Source organism: Medicago sativa, chromosome 1, assembly GCF_051527215.1.
Source record: "Medicago sativa cultivar Bolivia chromosome 1, Bolivia_mono, whole genome shotgun sequence".
Lineage (NCBI taxonomy): Eukaryota > Viridiplantae > Streptophyta > Magnoliopsida > Fabales > Fabaceae > Medicago > Medicago sativa.
The window spans coordinates 49,873,411-49,898,282 of NC_140749.1; the positions used below are offsets into that span (position 1 = coordinate 49,873,411).

Below are 24,872 nucleotides of genomic sequence, written 5' to 3' on the forward strand. Positions count from 1 at the left end.
AATTGAAAAAGTGACAATAGTTACCCGTGCTTGGCACAGGCTCCATACTAGTTAAACTAAATTACCTCATGCGCTCCTCAAAATTTCTACAATGTGTATTAGCTCAATAATCTATGAATAAATATAGCAATATTGAGATTAAAAGTCTCTTGGTAAGAACCAAATGAAGAGCTAATTTATATAAGGCTCAAATATGTCATTTGATGTATTTGAAATTATTATATTTAATGTTTGGATTATACATTCAATATTTTACACCTCTCGAAACACCTTCCCTTTCATCATCACTTCTGTTATTATGTTGTTTTACGCCGTTGAATTATGTTTTGTATTTTTTTGCTATGTTATTTACTACGAGAACCCTCCAAAGATCAAGCTTAAACACAATATGACACAGTTCGGATTATATAATCTGAAATATTTGTGAAGAATTTTACTTATATAATCCAAACAAACCATCCCAGACAGAGGACGATGGCGTTACACCAAAGGTCTGGATGATTTGTGGTGTTTCAATGTTATTTTTGATCAGTTTAGGTATTGTAAACGTTTCCTTTGACTATAGTTATAGTTAGGGGTGGGAAAAGGTCATGCCATCCGACAAGGACATATGACCTAGCCTATTTTTATCCTATCTCGGCCCAACTCGTATAATAAAAATGTCTGGCTCAAGCTTTTTATAAAGGCTATTTAATTAAATAGGTTAGGCTTAATACTAGTAATTGAGTTTAGCAGATCTCTCTCTCTTTTTCCTTTCTCTCTTGTGAGCTGTCACAAAAACCCTAGTTCTTCTCCATCATCCACCAAAGAGTGAGCCGTCACAAAAATCCTAGTTTCTTCTCCATCATCCACCAAAGAGGGGTGATTTAGGGTCAATTTTTGACCCAAAATCACCCCTCTAACTCGTTTTTCTATTTCCCTTTTATTGAAATAAGTGATTTTCACATCTATTTCGTTTTATTTTGTGATTCTGTCGTCTTCGTGCGACATTGGTTGTTCGCCGCCTTTGTGCGACGTTGTTTGTTTTTCTTGTTTCTCTCAGGTATTTGATCGCTTCAGATTGTCAGATCAGCTTCGATCAATGACTTTGGCGTCATCCACGTTGCAGATTCGGAAACATGGCTATTCCGGAGATTTAAATATAGTCATATGTGTAGGCATTTGTACTTTGCCGTTTTATGCTATTAACATGGATGCTGTGAGTCTGTTCACATATTCATCCTTTTTGTTTTTAGCGAATTTGCATTATATCGATGTACTCTTTCAATTTGAATGAATGAATATCTTTTATTTTGTCAAAAAATTAAATAGGTTAGGCTTATGCATACAAAAAAGCCTATTAAATTTATCAGGCTGGCCTATTAAGCTTTTTATATAAAATATATATTCCATTTAATATATTGCTGAAGTTTTTTTCTTCATAAACTCAAGCCTTCAAATGATTTGGTTATTTACCAGATATATTGGTATGATTAGACCTTTGTAAGATTTCGTTATTTAGTAGCATACTTATTTGTGTGTTTTAGGCCTTCATAAGTTTTGGCTTATTTAGTAGTAGGCTTATAGGTTGCAAGACCTTAGTGTAAAATAGACTTTTAAATCAGCTTTTAGGCTTCGTGAGGCCTTTAAGAAGGCCAGGTTAGACATTAAAAATAAACCTATGACGGGTAATAAGTCATGCTCAGGCCTATAATTTTTAAAGTAGGTCAAGCTTACACCTCCTTACAAATCTCGGTTCGACCTAGTCCATTTTCACCCCTAGTTATAGTCTAAGATTGGTTTATGACTATAAATAGTCTAACATATTCATTTGTTCTTCACTTCTCATCTTTTATTACCTTTTCTTTCTCATTTTTTAGTTGGGAGTGCTTACGATATCATGGTCACTGCTGACCTCTCATACGATCCCTAAAATCTTTCTCATTTTTTAGTTGGGAGTGCTTACGATATCATGGTCACTGCTGACCGCTCATACGATCCCTAAAATTGTCTTGCAGTGTATACGGTGATCGTACTACGGTCAATAAAAACTTTTGATATCAACTACGACACATTTTCTTTTATTTTGCTAAGTTTCAGATTTTCGAATCCAAACATCACTAAAATAAATCCAAACAAAAGGTACTTTTGAAAAAAAGAATAAAAAAATACGGTGCGCGAGTAACTTATAGTGTGAGAAAAGATACTCAAAAAATATTACATTTTTTTTTTAGAAAATAAAAAAGTTTTCTTCATATATTATCACAAAGGGAACCCTAACATTACACAGTAATATTGAGAAATGGGTAACGACGGCGATCAAAAACACGACACCGGATGGTCTCATCCTCTAGAGGTGGATACAGTCTCGAAGAGGCAGCAATTGGCCATTACCACCACCAACGGAGATGATTCTCTTCCATTTGAGCTGATAATAGAAATTCTATGGAGGCTCCCTGTCAAATTCCTCATGAAACTCAAATGCGTCTGCAAATCCTGGAATTCCCTAATTTCCTCCGATCGCAAATTCGCCATGAAACACCTTCGTGTTTCAACTATGAATCCAAAACTCATTTTAAGCTTCATGAAACACAAACAATCACCCGAGTTCTCTCGCAGAGTTTATCCTCTCCGTTCATGCTTCCGCAATGTGAACGGGATCATCGACGGTACATTTATCAAGTACCCTCTCAGCAGTGAAGACGGTTCTATTAACATAGTTGGCTCTTGCGATGGTATCCTTTGTTTAGCTGAATCTTCAAAGAACAATTTATGTGAACGGGATCAACGACCTGCCTTGTGGAACCCTTCCACTAGAAAATACAACCTATTACCTGCAATGGATCATCCACGACTAGATAATAATGACGACTGGTTTCTTAATGACTACTACGAATTTGTGAAGACCGTTTATGGCTTTGGCTATGATCATTTGATTGATAAATACAAAGTTGTTGCTGTTTCTATGTATATATGTTATAATAAATTTACCGTTCACGATATTCAAGTGAAAGTTCATACGTCCGGTACCAATTCTTGGAGATTGATACAAGAATTTCCTCCTGTAATTTTTGAGTACTATGATCTTCAATCGGGAATATCTGTGAGTGGCAGAATTAATTGGTTGGTAAGTAATGGTGATCAGCCCATTGTTTGTGCATCCTTTGTCGTCGAGATGACAAGTTTACAGATATTTGGCTAATGAAGGAATATGGAAATAGAGAGTCTTGGGTTAAATTGGCCAGTGTTCCTGACATGGGATGGATTAATAATGTACTTTATGTTTCTGAAGACGATCAAGTGATGTTGAAAATTTCGAATGACCGGAAATCGGAGTTGGTTGTTTACCATCCCATAAATGGTACTTTGAAGATTCAAGATATTGAAAATTTCAATGACTTGAGGTTCCAAGAAATTGATTTGAGGTTCCAGGGAATATACGTTGAGAGTTTGATATCACCTTGTTCTTAATGTTAGTATGCATGTGCTATACCTTCTGTGCATTATATTCAACTGCAAATTTATGTCAAACTCCGGTTCCTGATATGTATTTTATGTTTTATCTTTATCAATGGTATCTTAATGGATCATTGTTAACTACGGATCGATACGTTCAACATCTGTTGTGTTTGTTTCATTTATCTGTTTGTTAAAGTTACTGGTTCCTAAGCTGTGCATTACATTTCATACAACCCACAAATCATGCATTGCATTGTATAGTTAGTGGTTTGGTTCTTAACATATCTGCTACCTGCTGCACAAATGTTGTGGTAGTAGTAAAAATTTAACCTAATCGTTTTCATTTCATCTTCTGCTTTGACATTACTACTAATCGTTTTCATGTGGGTCGTCAGTTGAATAAGCTGACCTCTCTATATCTTGATACTTATCTGTTTAGTGGGTCTATATTCTTCAAAAATTAGGAAGGCTGAAAAGTGTGGTTCATTGGGTCATAGTAATAATAGATTTTATATTTGCTCTATAAAACTGTTTTTGCCAATTTGGTTCACCATTTAGTTTACACCAATTTGTATATGATTATTGTTACATATTTGTAAAATGAAAAACATCAATTTGATTTTTGACTCATCATTCTTTGTGCAGTTTGGTGGGCTTCTAACAGCTGAGATCTTGGCATTCTTTGGGATGTAAGTTCTTTTAAAATTACTTGAATGACTATATTTGTATTATGGGTTTCTCTTCGCCATTTAGGATGATTATTTTAAATCCAAGGGTGGTTAAGAAATTAAAGGTGGGGATAGTTAAAGAGAATTTTAAGTGAACAGGGTGACCCTCACATCATCTGCTTAGGACATCAACAAGGGTTAAAACTGAGCCATTGCCGCATAAGTGTTAAAGAGTTCGTTTTATTAACATGTTGGCCCAAATATAAGACACAAATATGTACTACAAAATTGAAAATTAATATAAATCTTATTACACCCATATCAAAGAGAGTGCATTAGATAGCAAACAACTGGGACTTGAGACAATGTAATGAAAATTGTAGTTCAAACTTGGAAAACTCATCAGAGATGAAATAAGTTTTGTTAACATTGTCTTTAGGAGTTTCAGGTACATTAGGCAATTCAAGGAACTTAGAAAACCCAGAGACTTTATGTAGCTCAGGTTTTTCTAGAGATGAAATACGTTTTTTACCGAAAATATCATTCATAAGTAGATCCTATGTTATAAAAAATTACCCAAAGTTTGATAACTGATAGTTATGTAGATTTATTTTTCTATGAAATTTCTAACATTTTTCCTTTTATCATAACCGATGTCGATTATATATCAAATAAGATTATGGTGAACTTATGAATACATGACATCTAGTGTAAGGGTGTTATATCCCTTTTACTTGACAGATAACGAGCTTTTGTTTCTTTGAGTAGCTCGGTATTTCATTATTTTGTATTGAGCAGTTTCAAACTATGTTTCAACATAACTGTGAGGGATTCAGGTTGTGTAAAGTCTACGAAAAATAAACCAATAACAACTCAAAACATTGGTTGATGACCAATTATTCAACAGCGTCCTATCTAAAAGTTATCCTTGGTAAAAACACTAATGCATTACTCATCAGGTTTTCTTTTCAAACAAGTCATCTCCTCTATGTCTTTTGATCTGAAGGTAATAACTGTTTCTGGTCATGACAGTTTGCTATGGTTGTGTGAATAACATAATAGGATAACATTTAGACTTAATATAAAACGATAAAAAACTCGTGTGTGTATAGGATTTCTCTGAGTTATACTTGAGAAACTAAAACCTGCTAATTTCCTTTTGTCAATGTACAATATTGCTAATTTCTTCTAGTTTATAAAATTCCTGCTGATGGGGTATATCTTTTATGTGAGTGTGATTCTGTCCATGGAAGATGGATGTCTTAAATAAGAAATACTCTTGATTGTTTTTCTTTCTTTCTTGAGAGTTTCATTTGAGATTTATGTTTTTAATTGCAGATTGTGAAGGAGCCTTTTGATGCATCTTTTGGCAATACTGCAGATGATTATTGTGCCCGTAGACATTGGAAAATGCTTCTGTTTTTCCTTTCTTTCGTTTATTTTAAGCCTTGGAGACTAGAACCTATTTGCTACTTGAATTATATTTTGTTTGAAATATTAATAGCGATGAACTTCGATGATTAGTGATGAATTTGTTTTTAATTTATGTATTCCTTCTATGTTCTAGTTTTCATATGTGTAGTGCTTGAATTGTTTCGCTATACTTTGACGTAGCGTGTATACCGCTACACGGTTATAGCGTTTTGGGGATGGCCTCTATGCTACATAGGCTTCACATCGATTTATAATAGGCTGTGGGCTTAAATTGGTGATGTTTCTATCAACTCAGTGAATTGATCAAAACAATTTGCCAATGTCTGTCACTTTTGAAGATGAATGCGAATAAGAAACACCAAGTATGCACAGCAATGTTAAAACTAGAAATTTTAAATCTGGTTTTGTGTACAAATTAGTAGTTTACAAAAAACAATTACTAAAAGCAACCTAGTTATGGTTTTAAATCCAATTCAAAATTGGTTTGATATTGCTTTGATATAAATAGAAGTTTTTGTCCTTTTGTAGTTTTGATGCAATATGTCTCTCTTGATGCTTTCTTTCTTTTTGGTTATGAACTTCTAATATGATCCTTGCACCCTGTTGAAATAAACAGAAAGAAAATTACAGTAACAATTCAAAACAACCTTTGAAAATATAATATTGATGAAGAGATTAAATTAGAATTGTTACCATAATTTGCCCGATTGATAAGGGATGCACCGACTTTTGCATTCAAGCACTCAAACTAAAAAGTGAATTTCCATTCATACATATGAATTGTTTACTACCGGAGATCAGTAATTTCAACCACACCCTTTGTTGTTCTATTTCAATGTTGTGCAGTAGAAACTCCATTTGTTTTATGTATTTGTGTAAATATTAAATCTAGTATCCTCCTTTGTTTTGCGGTTTATTAAGAAAAAAACTAAACAAATAAAACAGAATGGAAACCCAATTTTGCCCTTAAGTTAGTTATTGGTCGTGTGAGAGGTTTTGAATTGAATCAGGGTAAATATGGTAGAAAAAAGAGCTACACCAAAACAAGGTTTTGCCTTTGTTAATAGTTATAGATTATAGATTAATAGTTGTAGATGATTCGTTTAATAATCATTTTTTGTGTTCAATTTTTCTTCGAAGTTTTCCATATTTCCTTGTTTCATTGTTAGTGAGGAATGTGGATCCGCTATGTAACTGTAACTGTGATGAGACCATAATTGTTTTTTTATTTATGGTAAACACATAATTTCATTGATTGAAACAAAGAGCATTAACAAATGATTAGAACACAATGTATGGAGACATTCCTCATCAACACATTAAAGGTAGCGCACACATAGCTAAATAAGCTAATGCTTGGACAACATTACATTTTGAGAGTACATAAAACAAGAGTGGTTTGGCAAACCAATATCTAAAACCTATCACCCAAACCAATTTCTTCCTCAAGTGATCATTGACAAAGGAGAAGAGAAGATCCACAGTCTTTTTATCTATCCAATTAAGGATCATTTCTTTGACTTTTACAAGCACATATCGACTATATGTGGTCTCGAAATTAGTCAAACTCATCACAAATTTGGAATTCATTTGTTTGGTTGAGAAGAGATAGAGATTGTTGGCAGCCACTTTCAAATCTGCACACATAACTCTAGTCCAAAAAGTCCAGCACCGTCGAGGCATTTTAACAAACAGCTTTTGTGCAACCATGACAAATAGAAACATGAACAGAAATTGCAAAACATAACACAAGAAAAACACAGAAACGTACAATCAAACATAACAACCATGAAGCTAAAGCAAAAAACAGTAGAAGACACCAACCCACAATAAAACCACAGTGGTTTTAGTGGTGGCCAGATCGAACTCAGATCTGGTGAAGTTGGAGTAGTCACAGAGAAGTGGTTTGGAGGGGGAGGCTTTGGTGGGGGTCTCTCTCCTTGAGAGAGATATTTGACAGCGGTGGATGGAAGCTTGATGGGTTGTTGTGTGGTTTGGACACTCTTCCAACCCTCCATGGAAGAACACATCAGAAACATGGATCAAAGGAAAAAGGAAAAGGATACTAGGAGTACCTAGGAGTGTACTCCCAAGTAGGGAGGGCAGACCAGGAAGTGCTGGGGAACAACCACCACTTAGATGAATAAGAAACCCTACTCAGAGCTCGGGAGGAGAGTTAGAGAGAAGTGAGAGCTTCTCTCTCTAAAATGTTCCCGTACACCGACCATAATTGTTGTTAGTGTCACACGAAGAACATCAAAGCCTCCCTGCCAAATTACCAAGAAATAATGGAATGCAAATTAGCAACCAATCAAATCATGAATCTCACACGACAATTGAAGATCAACCCAAATTACAAATGCAAATTTCACAATTAATTAGAAAAAGACAGTGACACTGACCTAATTGATGATGCACTATCAGATCAAGCACACGATCCAATAGAACTATAAGTATGGAAAAAAGAATTAAAAACAAAAAATTGTTCAAAAATGAACTTATGCATTGAAATAGAAGATTTGATCTTTAATCTTTCATATATTTTTTTAACCTTCAACGAATATTTTGTGGGAGAGAGAGGTGAAGAGTAAGATTGCAAGATTAAAATATACTTGTAAAGTGAATATGAAACAAAGGGCTGTTTTGGTACTATGATAAAATGTTAATGTTAATGAAATTTTGGGTGTAACAAGATGTTTTAAGAGTGTAACTAAAAAAAATCAACATTAAATCGACAATAGTTACGTTTATTTACGGTTTTGTTATACACAAGAGAACCCTAACATTACTCAGGTGACACTGTTGTACTCCTTTCGTTGCAGCCACACAGAGAAATGGGTAACGATGGCGAAGACACAAACGACACCGTTTGGTCTCACCAAAATAAGCAGCAATTCGCCACCTCCGCCGCAGGAACCCTAATATTGCTCTCTTCATCTTCCTACCCTCTCGCAGATGATTCTCTTCCATTTGAGCTGATAATAGAAATTCTATGGAGACTTCCCGTCAAATTCCGGATGACACTCAAATGCGTCTGCAAATCATGGAATTCACTTATTTCCTCCGATCGCAAGTTCGCCAGAAAACACCTTCTCATGTCAAGAATTAACCCCAAACTCATTTTAAACTGCAGGAGACACTCACCTAATTTCTCTCACGTAGTTTATCCTCTCTGTTCATTCTTCAGCAACAGTAATGGGACCATCATCGACGGTACACATATCAACTACCCTCTCAACAGTGAACACATTTCTACTAACATAGTTGGCTCTTGCGATGGGATCCTTTGCTTAACTCAAAGTAAGTATTTGATTGGAAACTATATTGAACCTGCCTTGTGGAACCCTTCCACTAGAAAATACAAACTATTGCCTTATTTGGATAAAACACAGGCAATTGATGACTACGAATTTCTTAATGGCTACGGACATGGGGAGACCGTTTATGGCTTTGGCTATGATCATTTGATTGATAAATACAAAGTTGTCGATGTTTCTATGTATATATGTTATCGTAGTTATACCATTTACAAAACTCAAGTGAAAGTTCATACGTCGGATACTGATTCTTGGAGATCGATACAAGACTTTCCTTCTGTAATTTTTTCTCCCACTCAACTTCAATCGGGAATATTTGTTAATGGCACAATTAATTGGTTTATACTTGATCCCATTGATTCCAATATTTTGCTACCCATAGTTTCTCTTGACTTCGGGACAGAGTCCTATAATGAGATTTTGCAGCCTGATTATGGGGCAGAAATGCTTGCTTTGAAGATGTGGGTTTCGAGGGATTGCTTGTGCATCCTTGCTAGACATGTACATCACATGGCTTCCGATATTTGGCTTATGAAAGAATATGGAAATAGAGAGTCTTGGACTAAATTGATCAGTGTTCCTGACATGAGATATAACGATCATTTATTCTCTGTTTATAAAGTAATTCATATTTCTGAGGACGATCAAGTGCTGCAGGAGTCTAAGACGATCAAATCAGAGTTGGTTGTTTATGATCCCATAAATAGTACTTTGAAGATACAAGATATTGAAAATTTCAATAATTTGAGGCAGCCAGAAATCTACATTGAAAGTTTGATATCGCCTTGTTCTTAATGTAAGGTATGTATGTGTTATACCATTTGTGCATTATATTCAACTACAACCTTGTCGAACTTCAGTTCCTGTTATGCATTTTAGGTTTTTACTTTATCAAAACACGGTGACATCACCTCACATGTTGAGGACATTGTGGAAGTGTACAAAATTAAAACTGAGTCATTGCCTCATATGCGTTGAAGAGTCCGTTTTATTAACTTGTCGGTACAAATAAAAGACAAATATGTACTATAATATGTAGTACAAAATTGAAAATTAATATAGATGATATAACACCTTTCAAAGAGGATGCATTAGATAGCAAAAAACTATGACCTGTGACAATGTAATGAATGATGTAGTTCAATCTAGTCAATCGAATAGAAATAAGAGCAATGCTATATATCTAGAAAAAAAACATCAAGAATTCTTCAAGAATAAAGAGCAACCAATCACAATGCACTATTTGCCACAATTCAAGGAGGTGTGGCTGAAAAATAGGAAGTAGACAAATTAATCATGCAATTAAAACTTGCCACATGTGTCTTGAAAAATTCTTGATGCTATTTTTCTAGATAAATAGCATTTTCCTAGAAATAAACTACAACAGGATAATAATGAAAGCAACTCTTTGGAGTTTTCGTGAATTTACTAATTACACATATTTCTTTTATAAATTTACTCTTAGAAGAAATAGCAGAAGTAGAAAATCTTTCTATGCAACAGAAAGAAAGAGCTAAAATATTATTATGGCCTTTTGAAGGACTAAGTAGTCTAAAACAACTTTTAGATAAAGTTGAAGAAAATTCCGCTGGCGATTCTGTCCAAAATCTGGTATCAGAGCCAGTAATACAATCCTAAGGGATAAAAATGAAAATAAAGATAAAAATAAAAATATCTTTTTTTTCAAAAAAGACAAAAATCTTTTAAAATCACTTTTTTAATTAACCGATTTCGAAGGTTAGGAGGTCAAAATCCACGTGTCACACACTGATTGAACAATGTTATATAACATAGATTTTCCTATGTTACGCAAGTGGAGTCCCATAAGCATGGGCGGATATAGGACTCATGCTTTGATGTGGCCAAAAAATAGGGTAAAAAAATGGTGCGATGCAGAAGCGCAGCGCAGATGCGATTAAAATAATATACTATTATATTTATTATCATACATAGACTAAAACAATATATTATAATTATTAAAATAATATAATGTTTTTACTATTACTTAATTGTTATTTTTTGGTAGATTTTGATTGTGTTATTTAATAATTAGTCAAAAAATTGTGTTATTTTTTTATGTTTTTTTGTTATTTTACTATTACATTTTTGGTCAAAATTTATTTATCATCTTAAGAGGCCACGGTTCAAAAAACAAGCCTAAAGATGTCCACGGTTCAAAAATAACAAGCCCAATAGTTCATAGTTACAACCATGTGTTTCAAGAAAATTACTTTTTACACATATGAAATTTCTTCAAAATACATGGAAAATACGCTTTTGCCTCCAATGGTAGTTAACTACCGTTCCGTTTTTCAACAATAGTTAACTACCGTTCCACATATAGAAAAAAAAAAAACTCAAACGGTACTTAACTACCGTGGAGCATGAAAGGTAGATTGGAGCACCCATTGCAATTAAGGATATAAGAACTAGATCGTGCACGCGTGCTTCGCACAGGTCAATGGTGATCACAATAAATTAAAAGCACATTAAATATAATACTATTGAAACTCCATTACAATATCACATGAGTAATAATAATAACATTAATAAACGAACATTCTAGAACACTTCTTTGTAAACTACATTAATTAGATGTAATTTACATCTAATGTAGTAATGAAGTTCAAGTATTGGCAGAAACTTAAACCCTTGACATAGTTTCAAATAGGGCTGGACAGATTGGACCGACCCGTCCAAAACCGGCCGGCCCGTGTGCAAAAATGGCAAACGGACGGGGCGAACCGGGTTTGGCGGTTTTGCTGGTTCGGTTTAAACTAGGAAAGTCTGGACGAGTTCGGATTTGAAAATCCAACCCGTTAAATATCTGAAATCGTCCGTTCAGGGTACAAGCAATGAAACTTACTCCCTCGTAACATGTGTGCTGCCAGCTATATGTCTATACTCTCTTGTCTCATCCGATGAAAAGTGTACAGAGAAAATATATTGAGACCACAAACAATGACACATGACCATTTTAATTTATTTTGCTTCACTTTCCAAAGTAATTTTTCCTCTTTTCTAGTAATCACACACAATAACTTCACATAGTACTTCTTCTTTCTCTCTCTCACGAGCCATCTTCTTCCTCTCTCCTCTATCAAAGTTCAAACCATCTTCTTCTTCTCTGTTTATTTTTTGTTTTGTTCACATGCTCATGATATCAATTATACAAAAATGCTTATTTAATTTTCTCAACTATAATCCACTTTGTAAAGATAATAAATAATCATCTTCTCCATTGAAATGGTTTCTCTGTATTCCCCCACCATTGAAATCTTGTTGTCTGTTAAACCTTAATAATTCAATAGATCTCCAACCTCTTTGTTGTTCTTGTTCCATTTCAATAGAAAATTTTTTCCTCCGCCTCTTCATCTGAAGTTCTTTTGCACGGATTCTGGTTTTTTTTCCGAAGATTTAATTTAATCAAAATCGACGGAGTCCGGTCGACCACCCGCAACAGCTGCCAAACCGCCATTCACTAAAACTGTTGACTAAAGTGGATGGCAGCGGACTATGATTTTCAAACCGTTGGTTCCGGTGGTTCCGAGTTTTGAGCCCAAAAACCGCTCGGAACCGTCCGCTGTCCAGCCATAGTTTCAAATTCACAGGAGTTTTTATAATATGACTTGTGAAACGATACTTGATTAAGATCTAGTTACATATCCATTAACTAATTTTTGTGTATATATCTTGAGTACAACATATGTTTAGATCAATGTAGTCCTTGATCTTGGCAAGAGTTCATAAAGTATGGGTTCATATGTAGTGAAACTAAAAAAATCAAGCAGTTTTATAAAGCAAATATAACAATTACTTTTTATATATTATATCTTGACACTTGGTTTATTGAATGAGTAACACTTGCCTTGTTGCATGTATTACTCTTGACACTTGGAAAGCATTTGGATGATGATACCTATCAAAGATAGTACACGCATATCAAAGCATAATATTTGGATGATAATACCTATCAAACCTAGTACACGCCTATCAAAGCATAAGATTTGGGAAGAAACTTGGGTTTTTGTATGAAAAGCTAGTTTAAGTGATTTTGGAAAATTAGTGATTATAAGTGATTTTGAGTAAGTTGTTTTGGGATGGGAGAAACATGAATTTTTCTGTAGAATGTGATAGAGATAAGTGTAAGGAACGCATAGGCGAAAATAGAATCAAAATCGGATTAACAGTTTTAATTTTACACGCGAAACATCGGAGAAGCGAAAAACTGGACTTCTATACTGTCAGTCGCGCACGACCGTGTGTGTGACAGGCACGGACCATGCGGCTGGTTCGCACTTGGTCTGCACAACCGTGCTGCCAGCAGGCACGATCGTGCGGCCTGTACAAGTGTCCAAAAATGCAATTTTTCATGTTTCCGCGATCTTTTAAGCATCTCTATGAGTTCCAAACACCTAACCCTATCTAATTGAAGTATAATTGGATATCTAAGATTATTTTAACTTGGTCTTGCTTTGAAAAATGGAATACTTTTGAAAATGGTAAAATGAGACGAACTTAGGCAAATTTTGGAATTAATCGGAATTGGCCTATGAGACGTATATGTATATGCTACTGCACTCATATGTGAGTTATGTATATACTTGGTTGAGGCGTTTGAACTTGATTACTTTGATTTTGGTAGAATAATCGGAATATGCTTGTTTTTGCAATCATAGACGAACCTTGTCAAATTAAGACTTTATGGTCGGATAACTTACAATTTGCTTTATGTTCATGGTGATAAATTATTAATAAGAATGAATCAATGATAATAGGGTGTTTTATTTGATAAATATCATAATGTGGATAGATAGCGTCGTTTAGGTGAAATGTGAATTTGGAACTTTATCGTTCCTTTGAGGTGTTAAATGTTGATGATGATTATGATGATGATTATTTTGGTGATTATAAATTGATGACTTGTTGATTGTATGGATGTAAGCATTTGATAATGCAAATGTTGGTAAAAAAAACATAATTGGACATTAGTGATGATTATTACGTTGATGTATATATGTTTGTGAGTATGCATTGTCGAGTCCTTACTTGAAGTCCATGCATTCATAGTCATTTTAAGGTGAATTGAAGATTGTAATTGGTGATGTTTATTGCATAGCTTCTGCAAAACATAATTGGTGATGTTTGTTATGTTGGTGGATTCATTCATGGTAAAATTATCTATGGAATAGTATGGTACCACATGCATCTAGATGAGTCTAGAACGTAACATGCATTTAATAATTGGTGAGTCGAGTCATACTTGAATATGTGAATCGGTGTATATGTGCATTGGTGAACTTCTGGTGATCGTTGTGAATACTTGAAAAAGGTGAATTGTATGTCTTGCTTGATTGTATTTGTATACTCAATGATGATTTTGATGTTATTAAATATGTGAATTTAAATTATGCTATTTACTTTCTTTTGATTATACTTAATTGTGAATTGTGAACTAATCTCCAGTAGTCGTTTGGTTGACCGCCTACCTTATTATTATGAATGGGGTAAACGGCGTGCAGGACTAGTTGCTTTGCTTGGTGAGTATGCTTGGAGGATAGCTTGGAGCTACCTCGTTTACTGCTTTTGGTGTCTTAGTCTTTAAGGCCCTGATTAGGGGCCGGTCCTTGATGTTTACTGTTTTATGACTGTTGAGAATTTTGAGACTATGTATTGATGATGATATTTGTAGTATGTCGACTTGGTTACTTGGAGATTTATTTTTATTATTGATGAACTGTTGAGATTATTATTGTAATATCCCGCCTGTCAGTATCGAGATATTACCAGTCAATCGTGTCAGAGGAATTAAAATCATGGAAAGTAAGTTAATGGAAATATTTTATGAGATGTCAGCTTATTACGGATAAAGTATCAAGGTCGCATTTAATACACCTGTGTCAAGGGCATTTTTGTAATTTCACGAAAAGGAATATTTATATGTTTTGGATGGGAAAATATCTCATTTCCCTTATCCTTTTCTCTCTCTAGGTTGGAGAAAATATTTCCTCTCCCTTCTTTCCTCTCCATCGGCCTTCTCTCTTCTCTCCCTACTTCTTTGATTCATCAAATCTTCTTCCTTTAACATTCAAGATCAAGAATTGGTTCCTCCATCACCCTTTATGAGATTGGTAGCTTAGATTGAGGCTTGATTTCAACTCTTCTTCTTCTCTAGAAGTCCTTCAAAGCTAGGGTTTTGATCGAGCAAGAAGGTTGGGCTTATAGCATGGTACTCTTAAGAGCAAGGAACAAGTAGAAGCTCTATTTGAGCTTGTTTTCCAACTTTATCTTCACAAGGGGAAAAACCATGAAATTAGGGTTTTGGTGAAAGAAGATTTGAAATGGATTAGAGATGAGCTAGCAAAGATTCATGATGCTTGAATTGCAAGAAAAGGTAACGAGATGGTATGGTTTGAGTCAAAGAAGCAAGTAGACAAAACTAAGGTTTTGGGCATGTTTGAGCTTGGAGCTTGGAGTTGCTTCAAGATTATAATTAGGTGAGTTCCATAGATAGAATTCCCACCCTTTGGGATTATGATTATGCCATGTATGTATATTATGAATAATAAGAAGTTCTAGGGTTTAAGTGTTAACCTAGTTTCCCCTTTTTATGCCATGCATGCTATACATGTTAATACTTGCCATATGCATGTTTTACAAGTTTCATATGATCAATTATGTTCCAAAATACTTAGAGACACTTGGTTTGAGGTTTTTGGGTCAAAAATACCATTTTTAAGTGTACTGGACTGTCCTAACTCGCCACGGCGAGTTATTACTCGCCACGGCGAGCTAGAACTCCGAAAGGGGGGTCCTGCTCGCCCCCAACTCGCCACGGCGAGCTACCACTCGCCTCCCCAAAAAATATACTCGCCTAGGCAAGTAAGACAGTGAGAAACCTCACTGTTTTGCTTGCTTTAGGCAGGCATGGGGATTCGCGACGCGGTTTTCTCCGTGGTGTCTTTTTACGAAAGTAAACCCCTCAAACCAAGGTCCCAAATGATGATCAATGAAAGCAAGATTCTTATGTTAAAGAGGCAAGTATTATACATATTAGTAAGGCATGGCATACGAGAGAATCATGTCATGAATCGGGTAGTAAGTTACTCATTAAGCAAGGGAAAAACTAGAACCTCGACATAGTTGTCGAGAACTAGCTAGTTAGCATGAATCCCTAGAATGATAAGACGCGAAGCTTGTTGTCTTCGCACATGATCAAGAGTGATGTAGCAAGTATGTTAAGTTGTGGTTTGATTAGTTAAATCTCTCCACCATGATTAAGTATGTACAAGCATGAACAAGTAAGACTTTACCATTAATCGGATCGATTAAGGTTCCGAGGTAAACATGTATGCATGATTAGGTTTATCCTAAATTTATGACAAGACTATGATATGTATAAGTAGGTGGAATGTCTCTTGTTATCCACATTAGGGGGATACAAGGGGTTCTCATTTGAGAACGATTCAAGCCGTAAGGGACCCGCATGTCACCGAAAACGCAAGACTAAGATTATAACCGCATGGCGGTGCTCGTGTCTCTTGTTATCCACGTCAGGGGGATACGGAAGGTTCTCGACCTAAGGGGAACGATTCAAGCCGCAAGGGACCCGCACAACACCGAGGGAGTCCGATGTACGTACATCGGTCATGTATGGGATTGATCTCGGGGTTACTCCACCCGGGGCTCTCCGTAAAATGAACCAAGATAACTGTTTGTTCAACGCTAACATAATGAATGAACTTAGTTATGTTTATGTATGATTATGATTATGTTATGTTCTAGATTATGCAAGAGTGAATCCATGCAAGTTTATGTTTAAGAATAAGAGCATTAGATGCTACATGATAAGTACAAGGCATGGATTAGAGCAAGTAAAGAACATGATACCGATGACGATCTTAGGTTTCCCCTAATCGTCCGGTTTAGAGTCGTGTCATGATTATGTTATGTTTAGGCCTCCATACATAGAGTGTATTCTTGGCACCGCGGTTCTAGGTTCCCCTCGACCGCCATGACACGTATAGGAAGTGAAGCCTATAACAAGTAAGATATGATCATGACGGCTCTAGTATGCACTACCGTCTAAGTATGCAAGTCCCCACACACGTATAATCAACCGTCAGGTTGTAATGTAGACACGTGGTGACCGTAGGTATCCCCTTGAGGTTGCCTATAGCCTAGGGTTTAGGGGAACTCACTGAGACATTATGTCTCATCCCAATCCTTATTTTTTTCAGATAAGCAGGATGTTTATGCATGTTCGGAGCCGGATGGATATTACTTCAAGGGTTCGTTCGTAAAGCTGCAGGACGATATGGACATCGAGGATGTATTTTTATGTATGGATGAGTTGTATTGTATTATGATTTATACGAACGTGACTTGATGTAAATATTATTCATTCGTAAAAGTTTTATGTTGTATATTTTAATGTATCCAGTACTAATATTAACGCACGTGCCAGACTTTCTAGATACGTCTGGTATGGGTGTTACAATTGGTATCAGAGCAGGTCAATTCAGACTGTGCCTTAGGTCATTAAATTACAACTAAGGTAGTGAGACCATTGGGTTCCGGGTAAAAGTTCTAATTGTTGTTGTTAGTTGAGCCTGATCAACTCTATTTAGCATTCGACGATTGGAATGGATGCCTGAGAGTTGAATAGGACCCAGGAGGAACGAAGTATGTGATGGAGATGCACTGGAAAGTGTGAACTCATAAGTAAGAACTCGGATAAGTATTAGTAAGAGTTTGATCGTGCCAAAAGGTGGCCGGTGAACTAATCAAGCACAAGTGTGAATCCTCCGGGAATGTAAGGCATGTTAAGAAAGAACGTTCCGACAAATTCGAGTATGATGTTAGTGATACTTCATGTATCCGTAAGTGAAGAAGTTTGATATATATATATATATATATATATATATATATATATATATATCTAAGCATGACCGAAAGTTTCGGTAGGAGACATTGCTAGAATGGAATATATATATTCTGGAACGTAAGTACAAGACTACAAGTTAAGGATAAGTCGATATGTGTTGATGGAGTTAGTAAGCTCTCAGGGATTGAGATATGAGAACGGAAGATAAAGATTTATATGTTCAGCGGGAATAAGATTCTAACAGTGAATGAATTAGCAAAGAAATAAGTTAAGTCGTTCGTAGTGAATGAAGTTGAAGTTTTATGTGGAAGTTTATGTTAAGTGCTAGGATGACAAGATATCAGTTTCTAATGTGCCGTGAATTGAATCGATTGATGTTAATGCTTGTCATGAAAAGGTTATAGAATTGTTTTTAAGACGATCGAAAGGAATGATATGCATTGGGATACTTGTGGAAATAAGATTTTATGAAAAATATGTTTCTGGAAAACTGTGTTAAAGAAAGCACGCCAATAGCGAAAATTTCGCTAATAGCGAAATTACTCCAGAGGATTTCGCTAATAGCGAACCTGGAGCAAAGTTTCGGTTTTCCCGAAAACTGTCATTTTGTCTCTAGGGTTAGTAGTAGCTATTGGAGGTTGTTTTCACAATCTTTTATGCAACAAAAACTCTCTATAACATCAAGTATCGAATGCATATTACACCCTATGAATTCTAAGGAAGAAAATGCATGGACAACTATTAACGGAATCAATCCGGTTCAAGGTAACATTAGAAGTTAACGTAGCAAGAGATGACGGAGAGCTTGGGTCAGAAGTTTTAAAGTTTCGGCATATGACTGGATAAAGTGAATGCACATGCATGAGATGAAAGGTAAGTGGTAAAGAATTATGCAAAGTCACGAGATTTTCAGATTCAATGAAGTTATGAGTATTCCCCCCCGGATCTATGTTTTGCTTGATTGATTTGTTAAGGCTCGTTATGATGATGAATTCTAAAGTTTGTCAGAATTTTGAAAATGAATACATGCATATGGGTGATTGGAGATGGTGTTCTTGGATTTAAAAGAAATTTTGCAGGTACCGGTTGTTACGACTCACGTAGAGTGGGCTAAACTCACCGGAACTAAGGTTTGATGACACAATTGTGTTGTCAACTTATTCCGTGATTTTTGATGCAACGACTGGGGCCAAACTTATTACGTTTTTATATAAGGAGAAATCGCCAACACCAATGACCCGTGTGTTATATTATAATGTTTCTTAAAGAAAGAAATTAACGAGCAAGCATCAGTTGATTACGCAAAACATAGTATGCGAGAATACAAGGATGCAATGAAGTATAATCAAGAAAAGTATGTATGAATTTATGATGAGTCTACTATGGGAATTCGAGATTGCTCGGAGACAAGTTTAAAGTACGATAAGTATATGTCATAAGGTAAACTCAACCAGTGAGAAAGTAAGATGTGTTGAAGTAAACAACAAAGTTTTTCGAAAAGTCTTATGAGGCACATGTTTCAAGGTACAATCAGTAAACTGATGTATAAATTATATGTTACCCGATAAGATTATGTATGCATGAAAAAAAATGTTTTATGTTACAAGTAAGCACTGCAGGGCAAACTTGGTTTCCAGTAGGATTCCAGTTGAAAGGCAAATCCTGAGTGTTCATGTTTATGATAAGATATATGTATGAATGGTTTATGTTAAACGGTAAGATACAAGTCCGAGACAATACATCTATGTGTAGCAAGGTAAGTTCTGAATCATGATGTACTATGATAACCCTAAGTATGAGTGGTATTAATAACAAGAAAGCTATATGCTTATGTATGTGAATCAAGAAACAAGACGAAACTCAAGCAATGATGAACTTCTTGGATATGTATGGATAAGAAATGTATGGCTCAGACCATAAATGGTAAGACTTTGTCAGGATAGTCGGTAGGTAATCTCTAAATTTCGAGGACGAAATTTTTTTAAGGGGGGTAGGATGTAATATCCCGCCTGTCAGTATCGAGATATTACCAGTCGATCGTGTCAGAGGAATTAAAATCATGGAAAGTAAGTTAATGGAAATATTTTATGAGATGTCAGCTTATTACGGATAAAGTATCAAGGTCGCATTTAATACGCCTGTGGCAAGGGCATTTTTGTAATTTCACGAAAAGGAATATTTATATGTTTTGGATGGGAAAATATCTCATTTCCCTTATCCTTTTCTCTCTCTAGGTTGGAGCAAATATTTCCTCTCCCTTCTTTCCTCTCCATCGGCCTTCTCTCTTCTCTCCCTACTTCTTTGATTCATCAAATCTTCTTCCTTTAACATTCAAGATCAAGAATTGGTTCCTCCATCACCCTTTATGAGATTGGTAGCTTAGATTGAGGCTTGATTTCAACTCTTCTTCTTCTCTAGAAGTCCTTCAAAGCTAGGGTTTTGATTGAGCAAGAAGGTTGGGCTTATAGCATGGTACTCTTAAGAGCAAGGAACAAGTAGAAGCTCTATTTGAGCTTGTTTTCCAACTTTATCTTCACAAGGGGAAAAACCATGAAATTAGGGTTTTGGTGAAAGAAGATTTGGAATGGATTAGAGATGAGCTAGCAAAGATTCATGATGCTTGAATTGCAAGAAAAGGTAACAAGATGGTATGGTTTGAGTCAAAGAAGCAAGTAGACAAAACTAAGGTTTTGGGCATGTTTGAGCTTGGAGCTTGGAGTTGCTTCAAGATTATGATTAGGTGAGTTCCATAGATAGAATTCCCACCCTTTGGGATTATGATTATGCCATGTATGTATATTATGAATAATAAGAAGTTCTAGGGTTTAAGTGTTAGCCTAGTTTCCCCTTTTTATGCCATGCATGCTATACATGTTAATACTTGCCATATGCATGTTTTACAAGTTTCATATGATCAATTATGTTCCAAAATACTTAGAGACACTTGGTTTGAGGTTTTTGGGTCAAAAATACCATTTTTAAGTGTTCTGGACTGTCCTAACTCGCCACGGCGAGCTAGAACTCTGAAAGGGGGGTCCAGCTCGCCCCCAACTCGCCACGGCGAGCTACCACTCGCCTCCCCAGCAAATCTACTCGCCTAGGTGAGTAAGACAGTGAGAAACCTCACTGTTTTGCTTGCTTCAGGCAGGCATGGGGATTCGCGACGCGGTTTTCTCCGTGGTGTCTTTTTACGAAAGTAAACCCCTCAAACCAAGGTCCCAAATGATGATCAATGAAAGCAAGATTCTTATGTTAAAGAGGCAAGTATTATACATATTAGTAAGGCATGGCATACGAGAGAATCATGTCATGAATCGGGTAGTAAGTTACTCATTAAGCAAGGGAAAAACTAGAGCCTCGACATAGTTGTCGAGAACTAGCTAGTTAGCATGAATCTCTAGAATGATAAGACGCGAAGCTTGTTGGCTTCGCACATGATCAAGAGTGATGTAGCAAGTATGTTAAGTTGTGGTTTGATTAGTTAAATCTCTCCACCATGATTAAGTATGTACAAGCATGAACAAGTAAGACTTTACCATTAATCGGATCGATTAAGGTTCCGAGGTAAACATGTATGCATGATTAGGTTTATCCTAAATTTATGACAAGACTATGATATGTATAAGTAGGTGGCATGTATCTTGTTATCCACATTAGGGGGGTACAAGGGGTTCTCATTTGAGAACGATTCAAGCCGTAAGGGACCCGCATGTCACCGAAAACGCAAGACTAAGATAATAACCGCATGGCGGTGCTCGTGTCTCTTATTATCCACGTCAGGGGGATACGGGAGGTTCTTGACCTAAGGGGAACGGTTCAAGCCGCAAGCGACCCGCACAACACCGAGGGAGTCCGATGTACGTACATCGGTCATGTATGGGATTGATCTCGGGGTTACTCTACCCGGGGCTCTCCGTAAAATGAACCAAGATAACTGTTTGTTCAACACTAACATAATGAATGAACTTAGTTATGTTTATGTATGATTATGATTATGTTATGTTCTAGATTATTCAAGAGTGAATCCATGCAAGTTTATGTTTAAGAATAAGAGCATTAGATGCTACATGATAAGTACAAGGCATGGATTAGAGCAAGTAAAGAACATGATACCGATGACGATCTTAGGTTTCCCCTAATCGTCCGGTTTAGAGTCGTGTCATGATTATGTTATGTTTAGGCCTCGATACATAGAGTGTATTCTTGGCACCGCGGTTCTAGGTTCCCCTCGACCGCCATGACACGTATAGGAAGTGAAGCCTATAACAAGTAAGATATGATCATGACGGCTCTAGTATGCACTACCGTCTAAGTATGCAAGTCCCCACACACGTATAATCAACCGTCAGGTTGTAATGTAGACACGTGGTGACCGTAGGTATCCCCTTGAGGTTGCCTATAGCCTAGGGTTTAGGGGAACTCACTGAGACATTATATCTCATCCCAATCCTTATTTGTTTCAGATAAGCAGGATGTTTATGCATGTTCGGAGCCGGATGGATATTACTTCAAGGGTTCGTTCGTAAAGCTGCAGGACGATATGGACATCAAGGATGTATTTTTATGTATGGATGAGTTGTATTGTATTATGATTTATATGAACGTGACTTGATGTAAATATTATTCATTCGTAAATGTTTTATGTTGTATATTTTAATGTATCTAGTACTAATATTAACACACGTGCCAGACTTTCTAGATACATCTGGTATGGGTGTTACAATTATTCCGCTGCGATGTTTTTGAAAAAATTTAGTATGCATGTCTGGTGAATTATTGAAGAAGTAACATCTAAATTCTTTATATGATTGGATCATTTGAATGTGTTATGGCTTTTAGAGTTTAGGGTGTTACACCTATCAAAGCTAAGATTTGGAGGATGATGTCTATGAAATCTAATACACACCTATCACAGCATAAGATTTGCATCATGATGCATATCAAAGCTAAGATTTGGAATATGATGCATATCAAATCTATTACACGCCTATCAAAGCATAAGATTTCCATGATGATGCCTATCAAAACTAGTACACGCCTATCAAAACATAAGATTTGGATGATGATGTATGTAACACCCAAACCCCAACTAGTTTTTTCTAATTTAAAATACAAATAATATTTAATCCACAAGGGTGTCACACATTCTCATCGTTCAAAAGTACTTCAATTTATATAAAAACAGTGCAGCAGAAATAAGTTCAAAACATTGTGATATTATCTTAACAAATAAGCTGAATTCAAATATGAATTTCAAAACAAAGTTTGAAAATAATAGAAAAACCCTGATTCCCTAGTGTTACATAATCAAAGCATTGACCAAAAATAAACTCCTAATGAAAAGAAAGATTGGCGAGAACGACTCCTCGTTGTACTCCAAGCTCGCAGTGTCTAAAGTTCTTCGTCTTGAATATTTCTATCAAACAAGGGTACAAAAGTCTAATCCGCAATCAGGGTGAGTATATATCCAAAATAAGAAGATTACATAAACATAATGAATAGGCTCAGAGATTAAATACAGAAAACATCATCAATTATATATATATATATATATATATATATATATATATATATATATATCATTCACATCATTAAATAATCTTCATTTCACATCATTTAATAAATCATAGATTGAAATATCAACTTCGTAATTAACCACTTCGCCTTGTCTAATGACTCGTGCTTGGGAAGCTGTGGACTATCAACTTCATAATTAACCACTTCACCTTGTCCCATGAGTCATGCTTGGGGGGCTGTGGATCGTCAAGATGTAATTAAGGGCACAATGCCCTTCAGAAGGGTCAAAACAACCCTAGGCGCCTCCTCCTAAGGGCACCACCTCATAAGGCTTCTAGAAGCACCTAGAACGCTCTAGATGTGACTTAGGGTTGGGGCTAACTCACGGAAAGCCAAGCCCAAGAAAGGCTATAAATAGACCCCTTGAGAGCATTCTCGATAGGTAACCCCAGATACCTAAAAAGAATTAACTCAATCTACAATGAAGACAGTTTTCAGCCAGGCTCGGAAAATTTGTAACCATGTTAACACCCATGATACTACTCTTCATAAAATTAACTCAAAAACCAAAAGTCGGGCCAAAACACTGTTGGATAGTTTTGATGGTTAAGAGATTAATCATAGTTGGTTCACCGTTGAATAGAGTGCCATCTGCATATTGAAAGTGGGACATAGGTAACCCATTGGACCCAATCTTAAAACCCAAAAACTCTCCCACCTCATGCGACTTTTTACTGGATGAATTAAGCTTTTCCACCACCATCAGGAAAAAGAAGGGAGCTAAAGGATCCTCATGCTTAAGACCTTTTTGAATATTAATCTAATGGGTCGGACAAACATTAACCAAAAATGATAGCCTTCTCTAAAACTCGCAGGCCGAATCCATGACCTCCACTTGGCACTAAAATCTATCCTCATCATCATAAAGTTTAAATAAGTCCAACTCACATAATCATAAGCCTTTTTGAAATTCACCTTAAAAATCAGACACTCTCTCCTAGACTTCCAAGTCAGATCGATCACTTCATTAACAATGACCACCTCATCAACCAGATGTATTCCCCTAATAAAAGTCGACTGATTGGTTGAAATAATTTTCCCTGCAACGTTGACAACCTACCAGCCAACACTTTCGCCACCACCTTGTAAAGAGATCCAAGAAGGAAAATAAGACAAAACTCTTTCAGATGGAGTTGAGAGAAATAGAACCACCGGCATGTAAGAGAAACAAAATGACAAGTGACTCCTATATTACCTACTTATACTTATAATGAGTATAATAGTAGATACCCCACTACCGATGGTGGTAAACATAGGCACTAGTTTTTAGTAAACTATGAAAATTATGATTTGGAAGTGATCCCAATGTTGGTATTTATAGTATATTTTTTGTTCCCTTTTTGTTTGAACAACCTAAGGGCCAACTGCTTCTTGAGCTTGACGAGTTACACTAATGAGGGGAGCGTTATGATGATATCTTCTTTATTCCAGAGTTTGCGCCTAAGGCTCTATCCTTATCTACGTGTCTTGCTCTGCAGTGTGTCCTCAAATAAGGACGGATGGGAACCGACAAGAAGCGTTTGTTCCTTTTTAAAATACTGATGGTTGGGA

The 24,872-nt window shown here is 36.0% G+C and overlaps 2 protein-coding genes and 1 long non-coding RNA gene across 3 annotated transcripts; all 3 read left to right on the top strand.

The window, feature by feature from the left end:
• The first annotated feature begins 2,281 nt into the window (after positions 1-2,281).
• On the top strand, positions 2,282-3,181 carry LOC146955089 (F-box/kelch-repeat protein At3g23880-like). Its single transcript, XM_085747674.1, has one exon. It carries the CDS (start codon positions 2,282-2,284, stop codon positions 3,179-3,181), a length of 900 nt encoding a protein of 299 aa, XP_085603800.1.
• A 223-nt stretch (positions 3,182-3,404) lies between these two features.
• LOC146955090 (uncharacterized) lies at positions 3,405-5,672 on the top strand. The gene is made up of 3 exons (XR_015007978.1): positions 3,405-3,451; positions 4,084-4,127; positions 5,445-5,672. It is a non-coding gene; the product is annotated as an uncharacterized LOC146955090 (long non-coding RNA).
• Positions 5,673-8,374: 2,702 nt separating this feature from the next.
• LOC146955091 (F-box/kelch-repeat protein At3g23880-like) lies at positions 8,375-9,652 on the top strand. Its single transcript, XM_085747684.1, has one exon. It carries the CDS (start codon positions 8,375-8,377, stop codon positions 9,650-9,652), a length of 1,278 nt encoding a protein of 425 aa, XP_085603810.1.
• Positions 9,653-24,872: the final 15,220 nt, after the last annotated feature.